The following is an 11,884-nucleotide window of genomic DNA, read 5'->3' on the forward strand; positions in this document are numbered from 1 at the left end:
CAAACAACTTAAGCGTAATCTTCACAATAAAGTGGATTACGTTTTTGTTGGAAAAGCCAATACCCCTCCACTCACTTTTGTTTTGATGTTTGTTATTTTTTGGAATGCTGTTTCATATGATGTGCCTGTTAATAACAGACTGGAAAGAGGAAAATTATTTAGACGATAAAATTTCACAGTCCATTACATTGTGATGGTTGCAAGGGATTTAGCATTGGATTTTTAAACATTATATAAAATTAAATTTCCTAAGATTTTTGACACATCATTTGATTTATGTTTATTTCATCAGTGAGCCAGGGCATTGGCATTAGTGAATATTTTTTTCAGGGTTGCCAACATTATTATTGAGTAAAATGGAGATTCTGAGCACTACAACAGTAACTTTACTTGTTCAGTTGATCAGCAATATTTCAGTAGAATTTACAGTCAGCTTTAATAAACATGACAGTTATGAGACTGAAATTGCTTGGCAACCCTGGATGTTTCTTTTATGCATGTAGTATGAATCTAGTTGTTCTGTAAATTGGTGCATGTCAAATAATTTTTACAATCTTCTTGCCTGGCCTCTGAGTAACCACTTCAGCTTAATTCCTTTTTAGTGCTTCTTATAACTGCATGTTGCTTTCATAATATAAGTGATTTTGCTACCTGCGATCAGAATTATTTTATGTTTTTATAAATTAGATGTGAATGTATTTGCTAGAATTTAGTTTGCTATGTGGCTTTTTTTACTTGATATCAATCTATCATTAAGAGCATATTTATAAGAACAATTATTTTATTTTATTTACACTGATTTATGGTAATGCAGAAACAGACAGCAGTAAAGATTCTTTATTATATTGTAGGGAACCAGATTAATTTGCAAAAGACAGCACAGAATACATACAATTTTAAAAGAGCCTATCTTGGAGAAATTCTTGAGCTATGAAGATCTATATCTGACAAAGACATTTGTTTCTCTATGTGTCAATTTACACAGTGCTTTTCTTTTTCCCTCCAAGCAGATGCAATATACTATACATATGTATCATGTAACTGTTTTGATAGTTGATTCAACTAAAAAATGCTTTTATCTAATATTCCCATTCACTAATTACAGTTCATCTATGAGTAATTATTTGAACAAATTGCATTTACCTTCATTTGACCTACAACATATTTTAAATGAGATGTAATACATTCAAACTCAGCTAAAATTTAAGATCAGTCATGATAGTTTTTGATAAGAAGAGCATACAACAAAGCACTGTACCTATGAGAACTGTGCTTCGAATGATTAATTTCTGTTTACAGAGAAATGAGCAACTACATTTTAAGACAAAAATATTTCATAAACTGTAACCACAGTATAAAAGAAGAACTGATTCAGGTAGCCACCTTAACAAATGTGGCTTCTCTGAAAACATTCCAGGTAAATGCTGTGATGGTTGGTTGAGCAATGTTACAGTTCATCTCTTCCCCCTCACCGATCAAAACTGATCAATTACACAATCTCTAATGAGTCTGCAACTGAAAAAAGTTAATCCAAAAGTAGAAATAAGCATACAATATGACACTATTACTCAAATCTTTTACACCTTCAATAACAACAGAATACCATTAACTTTGGATAAATTGTCACAAACAACATTTAAGTACACAGAGTATAACTGAAAAGTTGTTTAGCTTTCATACTAAGGCAATCATTGGAGCTTCTCTATAAAATGATCAATATGAGAACTTTACACAGACGCTATACAGGTCATTCTTTATGGTTATCAATATATAGTTTTCATTTTCATTGGCATTAAGATATAGAATTAATACAACTTATAAATGAATCTTGCTATTAGACTTACACCTTCCTGCATGAAATCAACTTAATTTGATGCATGTAAATAATATGGTTTTAATGAAATTGTCTATGAATGTAAATGATGGTATACTAACACAAAAAATTGCATTTGTAGGTTTGAGAAGCTAGACATAACTCCGAAGAGTGCACAGAAAATCAAACCTGTCTTAGAAATGTGGATGAAAGAAGCAGAGGAGAGGTAAGCTTTTCTGTTACACAAGTTGAATATAAGTAAAATACTTTTTGAAATAGGAATTACACTACAACTAGCTAAAAATTTGGAATAGTTCTTTGGTCTAAAGTCATTTCTTAATTAAAGTGGTTATCCTGGACATTTTCTCCAACTTAATCAACGGGTGCCTCAGTGTCTTTCATGGTGGTATGCTTCAGTAAAATCTTCTCAGTTTACAAGCTGTGTCACTTTGAATAAAACACTTGATCTTTTCTTAGCTGTCTGCACCATCATCATCATTATCAGTTATAGTCACTGACTGCCATGGCTGGCACAGTATTCTGCTTATATAGCTGCAATAGCAACTTCCTGGAGAAGGCCGAAGTGGCGCATGTGCAGAAGGCAAGTTGGGTACTCACAGTAGCTCTGTCCTCCCATGGGACTCAGTGATATCACTTGGTATGAAGGGCTGGCGTCACATTTGAAACTTTCACTCCTTCGTCCCTACAAGTGCCAAGGCTCCATGTTTGTTTTCCCTTGATGTCCAAAGCCCCACTTCCTGTGCTAATATGTGTGTTCACTTGGTCTCTGTTACAATTTTCGCTGTTTATTCTAATTTTGGCCACTTACTTTATAACAGAAACCCAGTAGGAAGATGTTTGAGCCAAAACTCTCATCTTTTCAAATTGTATTTTATGTCCATTTTCTAGGCAATGTTCAGCTATGAATGACTTCTCAAGTTCTCTTTGTTTGATGTATCATGAGTACTCTGCTCAGCAACACTGTGAATAGTTTGTTCTGTGTAAATGCTCCACATTCACAGGGGACACCTTACACACCAGGAACTCAAAAAAGTATGTTGTCCTTAATGAGACATAACATATATTGTATCTTGGAGGCAGGTTGGGACGCTGGTCTCAGTCCATGTCTCTTCAACACAAATACTTATTCGCAGGCTAGGCTATCTAAAACAAGCTTATTAAATAGTATTAAAGCAATTGGTAACAGTATATGAAATAAGATCAGTATCTATTTCCCAGCTAGTGAAACAGGTATGTCTGAAACAAAGGTGACATTATTTTGACATTTTATATCTGTCAGCCCTGATTCATTTATTGGTCATGCAAGCAAAAAGAAGAAACTCTTCTGTCTTATGAACTAATGCGCACTTGATAGAATAACTCGAAACAATTTTAGACTGCAAATTCAATACATTAACTCATAGAGAGTATTTTGTATTCATGTTTATGGTCACACAAATATTTCTGCAACTATCACAACCCCAAATTTCTCATTTCATTTATAGAGTCATTATGTGAAATTTAAGTTTTGTCATTATTTTTTGTAATAAGATGGTCACTTCTAGTTTCTCTTGCAAACCTGATGCAACTTGCAAATAAAGTCAGCCTTATTTAGTGACAGGCACTGGTCCAGGTTTTATGATTCCTTTTTTAAATTTCATATCTTTACTTCTGCTTGGATTCTTTTTCTGCATCGCTTGTATATCCTTCTACTTCCTATGAAGTATTCCCTCATATTGCACATAGGGCGGCTGATACTATTTGAGACTTCCTTCATTTGCTTTTGCTTTTCAGTTATTTATTTTTGAATAGGGTTCACATAGTACTTATCATAGACTTTCTGGTAGGTCCAAAATATAGCTTGCTCCAGCTATTTTTGCATTTTAACTCACTAGATCACTACAAATATGTAAGTTTGCATTAAGTTACAGTAAGAATTAGTAGCATTCAATTGTAATTGTTGTCCTTCACACAGCTCAATAATACGTTTCAAGAGACAATGCTCTAATCATCAGCTTGTAAGATTTAGCTCATGAAGTTAAAATGCTAAAAAGTCTACAAACACAACTGCAGCATTCACAAATAAAATGGAATAAAAATACATTGGACCATGAATCCTCATCTTAATTTAAAATCAGAACATCTCTCAATGGCTGTCCCGTCTCACACCACACACAGCTCCAGGCCGTGTCCTGTTAATCTGCTACTGGTTCCAAGAGTGTCAAGTTGAGAGCATATGCAGAGCTCCAGGGGCTATTGTGAGCTCTGAATAAGCACCAAATTGACACTTGGAGCCCACCAGAAAACCAGCAGGATGTGGCCTAGAGCTGTGTGTGGTGTGAGATGGGACTGCCACTGAGAAAAGTTATGATTTTAATGTAAGATGAGGACACCTAGTTCAACATGTTTTTGTTCCATTTTATTTTGTGAAAGCCACCAGTTCAAAAGAAAATTAAAAGTGAACATCATTAGTCTTTCTTGTTAGGTTCAAGGATTGAAAAGTTCTGTTAGCCAGATGATCAGTAGTAGTATATTGTAAACGGATCTCTGAGTTTACAGATGTAAATAAGTACTGTCTTTAAAAATACCAATGAGTCAAATAAATATTACATTCACATCTACATACATATTCTGCAAGCCACCATGGTGAAGTGTATCCCATACCAATGTTAGGCTTTCCATTTCCTGTTCCACTTGCAAATGGAGCAAGGGAAAAATGACAGTATGTTTCCATACAAACAATGATTTCTCTTATCTTATCTTCACAGCCCATATACAACATATATGTTAGTGGCCGTAGGGATGCTTTGCAGTCTGTTGCAAGTGATGGTTCTGTAAACTTTGTTAATAGTGTTTCATCAAAAGAAGATCTTCTTTCCTCCAGATATTCATGTGTGAGTATACAGAGCATTTTTGTAATATGTATTGATCAAACCTACCAGTAACATATATACCGGCACCCCTCTGCATTGCTTCAATGTTTCTCTTTAATGTGAAGTGGCTGGGGTGCCAAACACTCACACAGTACTCACAAAGAAACTGCAAAAATGATATTTACATGATCTCCATTATAGATGAACTATACTTTCCTATAATTTTTCCAATAAGCTAAAGTCGACTATTCACCTTCACTATGATTGACCTTATGTGTTCATTCCAGTTCTTATCACTTTGCAACATTATGCCTTGATATTTAATAGATCTGACTGTTTCAAGCAGCACAGTACTAATACTGTATTCCAATACTACATGAGTGTTTTTCCCAGTCATCTGAATTAATTTACATTTTCCCACATTTCGATTAACCTGCCATTCATCATGTCAAATAGAAATTCTTGTGTCCTACTACAACCACTCAAAGACAACACTTTCCTGTACACTGCAACATCATCAGAAAACAGTTGTAGAGTGCTCGCCATATCTGTCAGGCCATTTACCTGTGTAGAGAACAAGAGCAGTCATATTGTACCTCCCTGAGGAAACCCTGATGATACTTTTGCCTCTGATGAACACTCGCCATCAAGGATAATGTACTGGGTCTTATTACTTAAAAAGTCCTTGAGCCAAGCACATATCTTAGAACCTCTTCTGTATACTCAGACATTCATTAACAGCCTGGAGTGTGGTACTGTGTCAAACTTTTTCTGGGAATCTAGAAATCTGGAATCTGCCTGTTGCTCTTCATCCATGGTTCACAGAATATTGTGGGAGAAAAGGGAAAGTTGTGTCCAGCACAAGTGATGCTTTCTACTCCTTGTTGATTTGTGAGTAGAAGCATTTCACCATCAAGAAAATTTATTACATTCAAACATAAAATATGCTCAAGAATTCTGTAGCAAAACAATAGAAGAGAAACTTCAGTTATTTAATAAATCAAGGACACCAAATATTTCTAAGTAGCAGCTTTCTTTCTAATTTACATAGTTAAATTTAGCTGGCATTAGTATGAATAGTACTGATCAGTACTAATGCAGTCTATAGATTAAGTTTTTGTGGTATACTTGTCTTTTTTTAATGTATGCCTTTGCTTGTTCCATATCACTAAAGTTTCGTCTTCTTGGTGGGAACTGTGGAACATGAGGAATGAATGAATGAATGAATGAATGAACGTTGCAATTTTCATAGTCTTAAAGGAAGAGACTTCAGATTTTTAATATATTGCTGACATCAAGCTGGTGTGCTGAGTCAGATAAGAGTGAGAAAGGAAATGGTCACTGGCCTTTTGAAGGAACTCACTTGGCATTGACCTGAAACCACAGGATTTGAATCTCATTTCAGCAAAATTCAATGCCAATATGCAGTGTTATTCATAAGTACCTTCAGGATTCCAGAAGCCCAAAAAACTGCAAAGACTACAAGAGACACAGAAAAACTCCCATATTAATGGACAGAGTATCTCTCCACCCTCTGATTTGTAATACTCACTATAGCATAGTTATGCTAGGGGTCAGGTATGTCAGAAAATGGAGGCAGGTCATCTGCTCCTACTATTGTGTCATATTAGATCACACTTATAGATAGGCAACTCAATGAACAGATTACCAAAGCAGGCTGCTGTCATGCTTTACATCTGTAAGTTGAGTTAAAAATTTGGAGGGATGCTCAACCACTGATACATGTCAGCTTCTGTATGTCTTGTAGCTTGCGTGCACCCATCTTCTGAAGCTGCAGAGGTACTTATGAATACTATTGAATTAATGATTGTGTCATTTTCCTCAATCAAAGAATTAATGTGATACTAGAAAAATGTAATTGGAAAAATAAACATAGTGTGACAGTAGACAATCACCACAAATAAAGACCATCATGGAGGGATTAGAAATGGAAACACTGGGAAGGTTGCAGGGAAAATCTCAAGAAAGACAAAGTGAGGTAAAATTGCTACGAGAATGAACAGGTAGGCAAGTTAAGCATTGGATTCCTCATGCCCATTGCCTTGCTATGATTGAACAGTATCATTTCTCCAGTTTTGACTAAACATCATCATATCCCCCAGTTTCCTGCCAATCCCAGTTCCTTTATTCCCATAAAAAAGATCAATGACATCTGTTAACCCAACTACTTTTCCTTGAAACAGGTTTGTAAAGGAACAATGGCATAGCCATGGGAATTACTGTAGTGCCCTTCTTGACATCCTGTTTTGAAAGCTGTCTAGAGGCATTGTTCCCGACCAAAAAAACCTTGAACCTCTGACTCACATTTTGATGAAATCTTTGTGATCTTCCAGTGCATTAACTTGTCCTCTTCTGCTTAATGATCCACCTTTTGGAATATCAAACTCCACCAATTTGATGGTCCTAAAAACACCTGTATGAAGCACATGAGCTAGAAATGATGACAGCTAGTATGTCTTTCACTCCAAAAGGTCCCTTGCATACAGTGTTGTCACCATTATACCACACTTACAGTAAAAAGGAGCCTATTTCCCAGTACATAGATAATGGAACAAATTTCCTATACCATCCATCAGAGCTCCAAATATCCAATATCGTTCCATGAAAGAAAAATATTATCAGTTTTCATAAAACAAGGATATTTGTCTTTCAGATACAAGAGTGGACAAAATCACCTAACGGAGTTCATTGGAGTGGAGCCCTCAAAAAAGAGAAAGCGTCGTACATCATTCACTCCTCAAGCTCTAGAACTGCTAAATGCACACTTTGAAAGGAACACACATCCTTCAGGTGAGCACTCTGAATGATATATTATATATGAGTTTAACTCCAGGAGAATTGGTTGAAGATTGTTCACACATTAATGTTTTTTTATAATATATGAAACAAAGATAGTTTTCTTGTGAGTCACAAAAAATTGTGCTTATCATACACACTATTTTGAAACTGTCTCTTAATGATATGTAGCTAATCCAGCCAAACCCATATCTGAGATTACCATCATAAACATTTAAATTACATCCTTGCAAATGATTACAGCACAGTCAGACCTCTCCCACTATTACACCAGGCTCATTCTCTCTGTTTAGAATGAAGATTTTGATCTTTTAGCATATAATTTACACAAGCAAGAAGGAATGTACCATCATTTCATTTTCTTTGCTCCATCTTACTTTTAGTCTTGTACCTCTTTTAGAAGAATGGTATCTGACTGCAATTTTGCTACACTTTACTTTATGGGTTTGTATTCAGGATAATTTTACAAGAACTATTAATTTTTTAGATTAAATATGACTTTACAAAATGTTGTTACATCTGCATCAGAAGAAACAAAGTGACAGACAGTTCTGCACCTTTGAATGTGGGAAGGGTGGAGTTTGTTTGCTGTTACCTGTGGCTGCAATATGGCTGCAGCAGCTACAGCTGTTTGGCTCTCTACTGGATTCATTCAACATATTCTCTTATTAGCATGCATTGTTGAATTCAATTGGCAGTATTGCAGTAGATTTTGCTGCTAACTCAAGACATCATCTTGTGCAAATTAAAAATGCTGCATACAGAAACAAAATAAGCAAATTAGCTCCACACGTTTTCTGCAACACACTGGTTCCAGACACATGATATAAAAGAACAATACAGAATAGTGAAAAGAACTGAGGATGTGACCAGTCTCATTCTTAGATTTTTTTTGTTGCTGTGATAGCTGTCAGCTGCTTTCTGTCAATCATTTTGTTATTGTGGTTCATCTATAACTTAAGGATAATGTAGAAAAACAGCAGCAGTGAATGGAAAACAAAGATCAAAACCATTTTTTACATTATTTTTGTGAATTTACAGAAGTGATGAATTACTTATATTACTTCGATCACTCACACACACACACACACACACACACACACACACACACACACACACACACAATAAATTACTTAAAATGCAAGTATCACCTTCTGTTTAATTAAAGAGGCTGATTGCACCTCATATGCACTACTGCAATATTACTGAATGAACAATATTTGTGCACTGACCATGATGTTCCCATCTATGAGCACAGTTAATGATTTCTTGAAAACAAAATTGCTCAGAATGGGTCCACAATAGCTAAAATGACTAACACAACTTTCTGACAGATTGAAGTTAAGTGGAGGACCAGGACTCAAATCCAGAACCAAGCCTTTGTATGAATGCTACAAAATGAGCTCGAGTCATCTATTACAGAAATTTCTGTCAAGATTTGTGGAATTCACTACTTATGATTAAATAGCTATAACCTATTTCAGATCTGTCATTAGCAATTATGCTGCAAACATGAATCTATATAAAGAAATTAATTTATGATTCCCACAATGAATTGTTTACATGTGCATAATAAGTTTGCACTCCCTTAAAATATTTTATTTAAATATTACACTGTTTTAAGCACTGAAATCCAACTTAATGCATAATTTTCAAGCAGTAAAATTATATATTTCTAAATGGTTTTCATAGTTTTGTACAATCAGCTAATATTATCTTTTTTATTTCTTTAGGAACTGAAATTACAGCACTTGCCCATCAGTTGGGATATGAGCGTGAGGTGATACGTATTTGGTTTTGCAACAAACGTCAGGCCCTCAAGAATACTGTTCGTATGATGTCTAAAGGTGTGGCTTAATTGGTGCCTGCTTTTGTGGCGTACACTACTGTGATGGTGCCTGACAAATGCTCTACAAAGTTACTGTGAAGAAACCAAAGAGTGTTGATGTCAGAAATTAGTGAGATGATATGTGAACTCTTATAATGAAACATAAACCGTGTGAACTGTGCCATAGGTCTTCATAACCAGGCTTTGACAGACTGTTGATTTACCGAACAGACATGTGTGAACTCACTACATACATTTTTGTCAATCACATCCAAGCAATGACTAAAGTGTAGATAAGTATATAGAAAGAATGGCAATATATCAGGAAAAACTGACATTTAATTGTGAATTAGTAGAAGGGACACTGTTAAAAGAACTCTGTAAATGTAGCACAGTTGTAGATAAAAAGTCAAGCAATTTTAACAGTTCTTTCAAGTGTTATGATCTGGAAATTTTTTTCCACATAAACAGAGTGGTGAGATTCTAGTCTTAAGTTTATGGAATCATCAGTGAGAATGACATGTATTATTTATATCTTTTGTTTCTTGATGACATATTGGATAATGTGAGCTGTGAAATTCTTGATCTTTTTATTGCAGGGACAATAAAAGTTGTTTCAAAAATTAATCTGTGAAATTGTATAATACATTTTTGCCCTAGTATTTCTCTATCAAGAACCAACTATATGATGATTAATGGCTGTATGTATTCAGTAACTGACTGACAGATGTTAGAAAAGTTTTAATTACTGAGAAGGACACCTTTCCAGTCAAACTGCATCAGAAAACATTAATAAAGTGAGCTTGCAAACAAGATATTTATAAGTACTGCTCATGCTGCGTATATGAGGGTTGGAACTTTAATAGTGGCAACTATTTTTTTACAGCTTGTACAAAATAGCTGTGTGTTTCAAAGTTTTATTGACCTTCAAAGTTGTCACCAGCATTGTGTATAACCCATTGCCAGTGATGTGGAAGTTGTAGGATACTCTTAGCAGTGTCAGTTGTTTTCACAGTTCGTGCAGCGCAGTCTATTGCCTGATGAATTTGTAGCAGTTCTGAAGCAAATGCCGTGAAGTGTTTCCTTCAGTTTAGAAATTGAGTTGAACTCACAAGGACTTAAGTCAGGGGAGTGCAGTAGGTGGTATAGCACATAGCGGCCCTGTCAGTCAAAAGCTTGCACTGTATGTGCTTGAGCATTGTTCTGCAAAATGATGGTCAGGTCTTGCAGAAAGTGTCATCACTTCTGTCTCTAAGCTGGTCGTATGCTGTGTTCCAAAAATGAACAGCAAAGAGACGGAAGTGGTGACACTTTCTGTAGGACATGACCATTATTTTGCAGGACAATGCTCAAGCACATACAGTGCAAGCTGTTACTGATTTGTTTGACTTATGGGGCTGTTAAGTTCTATACCACCTACTGTGCTCCCCTGAATTAAGCCCTCGTGAGTTCAACTCAATTGCTAAACTGAAGGAAACACTTCACAGGATTTGCTTCAGAAGTGCTACAAATTCGTCGGGCAGTAGACTGCGCTGCACGAACTGTCAACACAACTGACACTGCTAAGAGCAACCTACGACTTCAACATTGCTGGCAATGGGTTATACACAATGCTGGTGACTACTCTGAAGGTCAGTAAAACTTTGAAATATGTATCTATTTTGTACGAACTATAAATAAATAGTTGCCGCTAATAAAGTTCCAACCCTCTTATATTAGAATGAGGGTAATTTTTCATATCCATGAAGAAAAGCAGGATTCATACAAGCTATAAATTACTTTACTTTATTTCTTCTAGTCAATATCATACTTATACATATTCCATTCTCTTACTTCTTTCATAACAATCATGTTTTGTTAAAATGTTCCACAATGAGAAAAGTAAATGGATGGTTAAATCCACAGCTATTTCATCAGATCTTTACACTGTGTGAGAATTGTTACAACAAAATGTTTTGCTTAAAGAATATCTCTGGTATCTGTAGTTCTGTAAGACATGTAAAATCAACAGTAGTTTCAAAACTTGTAACGGAAGCCATATGAAAGTAAGCCAATATAACATGCAAAGTTCCTACTGTTTTTTTTTTAGTTAAAAACTAATTTCAGCTCCATTTCCCAAACATACTATGCACACACATACTCATACATTTTGACAGAAACCTGTCTAACTGCCATACACTTGTTTGAGTGCTGTTGTTTGTTGTATGCTTATGCTACCAGAGATTCAAAGTCTGTAATACATAGACATTTCATCTTTTTATTTATTAAAAAAGAGGATAAAACTAAATTGCACACTGTCAGAGTACTTTTTTGAGAAGAATTATGTGTTGTAACTGTTATGATTTTATGAAGTACAATGTATCTGATAAATTTTACTATAGTCATGTGCATAGTCCTTGTTACATTTCAAAATGCCAAAATTTATATCAAACAACATACAAATTTTACCATCAAGCAAATGAAACATATTTACAAATGCAAATTTATGTCATTATTATGTTTGTAAGATACTGGGCTTCCAATTTGACTGGTGCCTCAACAATTAGAAAAAAA

The 11,884-nt window shown here is 35.1% G+C and overlaps 1 protein-coding gene across 1 annotated transcript in view; it reads left to right on the forward strand.

Moving 5' to 3' along the window:
* Nucleotides 1–9,999, forward strand: part of LOC126175172 (POU domain, class 3, transcription factor 2) — a 498,697-nt gene extending 488,698 nt beyond the window's left edge. The window contains exons 11-13 of the mRNA XM_049921762.1: nt 1,956–2,039; nt 7,361–7,497; nt 9,237–9,999. Of these exons, the coding sequence (XP_049777719.1) occupies nt 1,956–2,039; nt 7,361–7,497; nt 9,237–9,361 (346 nt within the window). The 3' untranslated portion in view covers nt 9,362–9,999. The remainder of the gene's footprint in view (nt 1–1,955; nt 2,040–7,360; nt 7,498–9,236) is intronic.
* The last annotated feature ends 1,885 nt before the right edge of the window (nt 10,000–11,884 follow it).

This window comes from Schistocerca cancellata, chromosome 3 (assembly GCF_023864275.1).
Source record: "Schistocerca cancellata isolate TAMUIC-IGC-003103 chromosome 3, iqSchCanc2.1, whole genome shotgun sequence".
Lineage (NCBI taxonomy): Eukaryota > Metazoa > Arthropoda > Insecta > Orthoptera > Acrididae > Schistocerca > Schistocerca cancellata.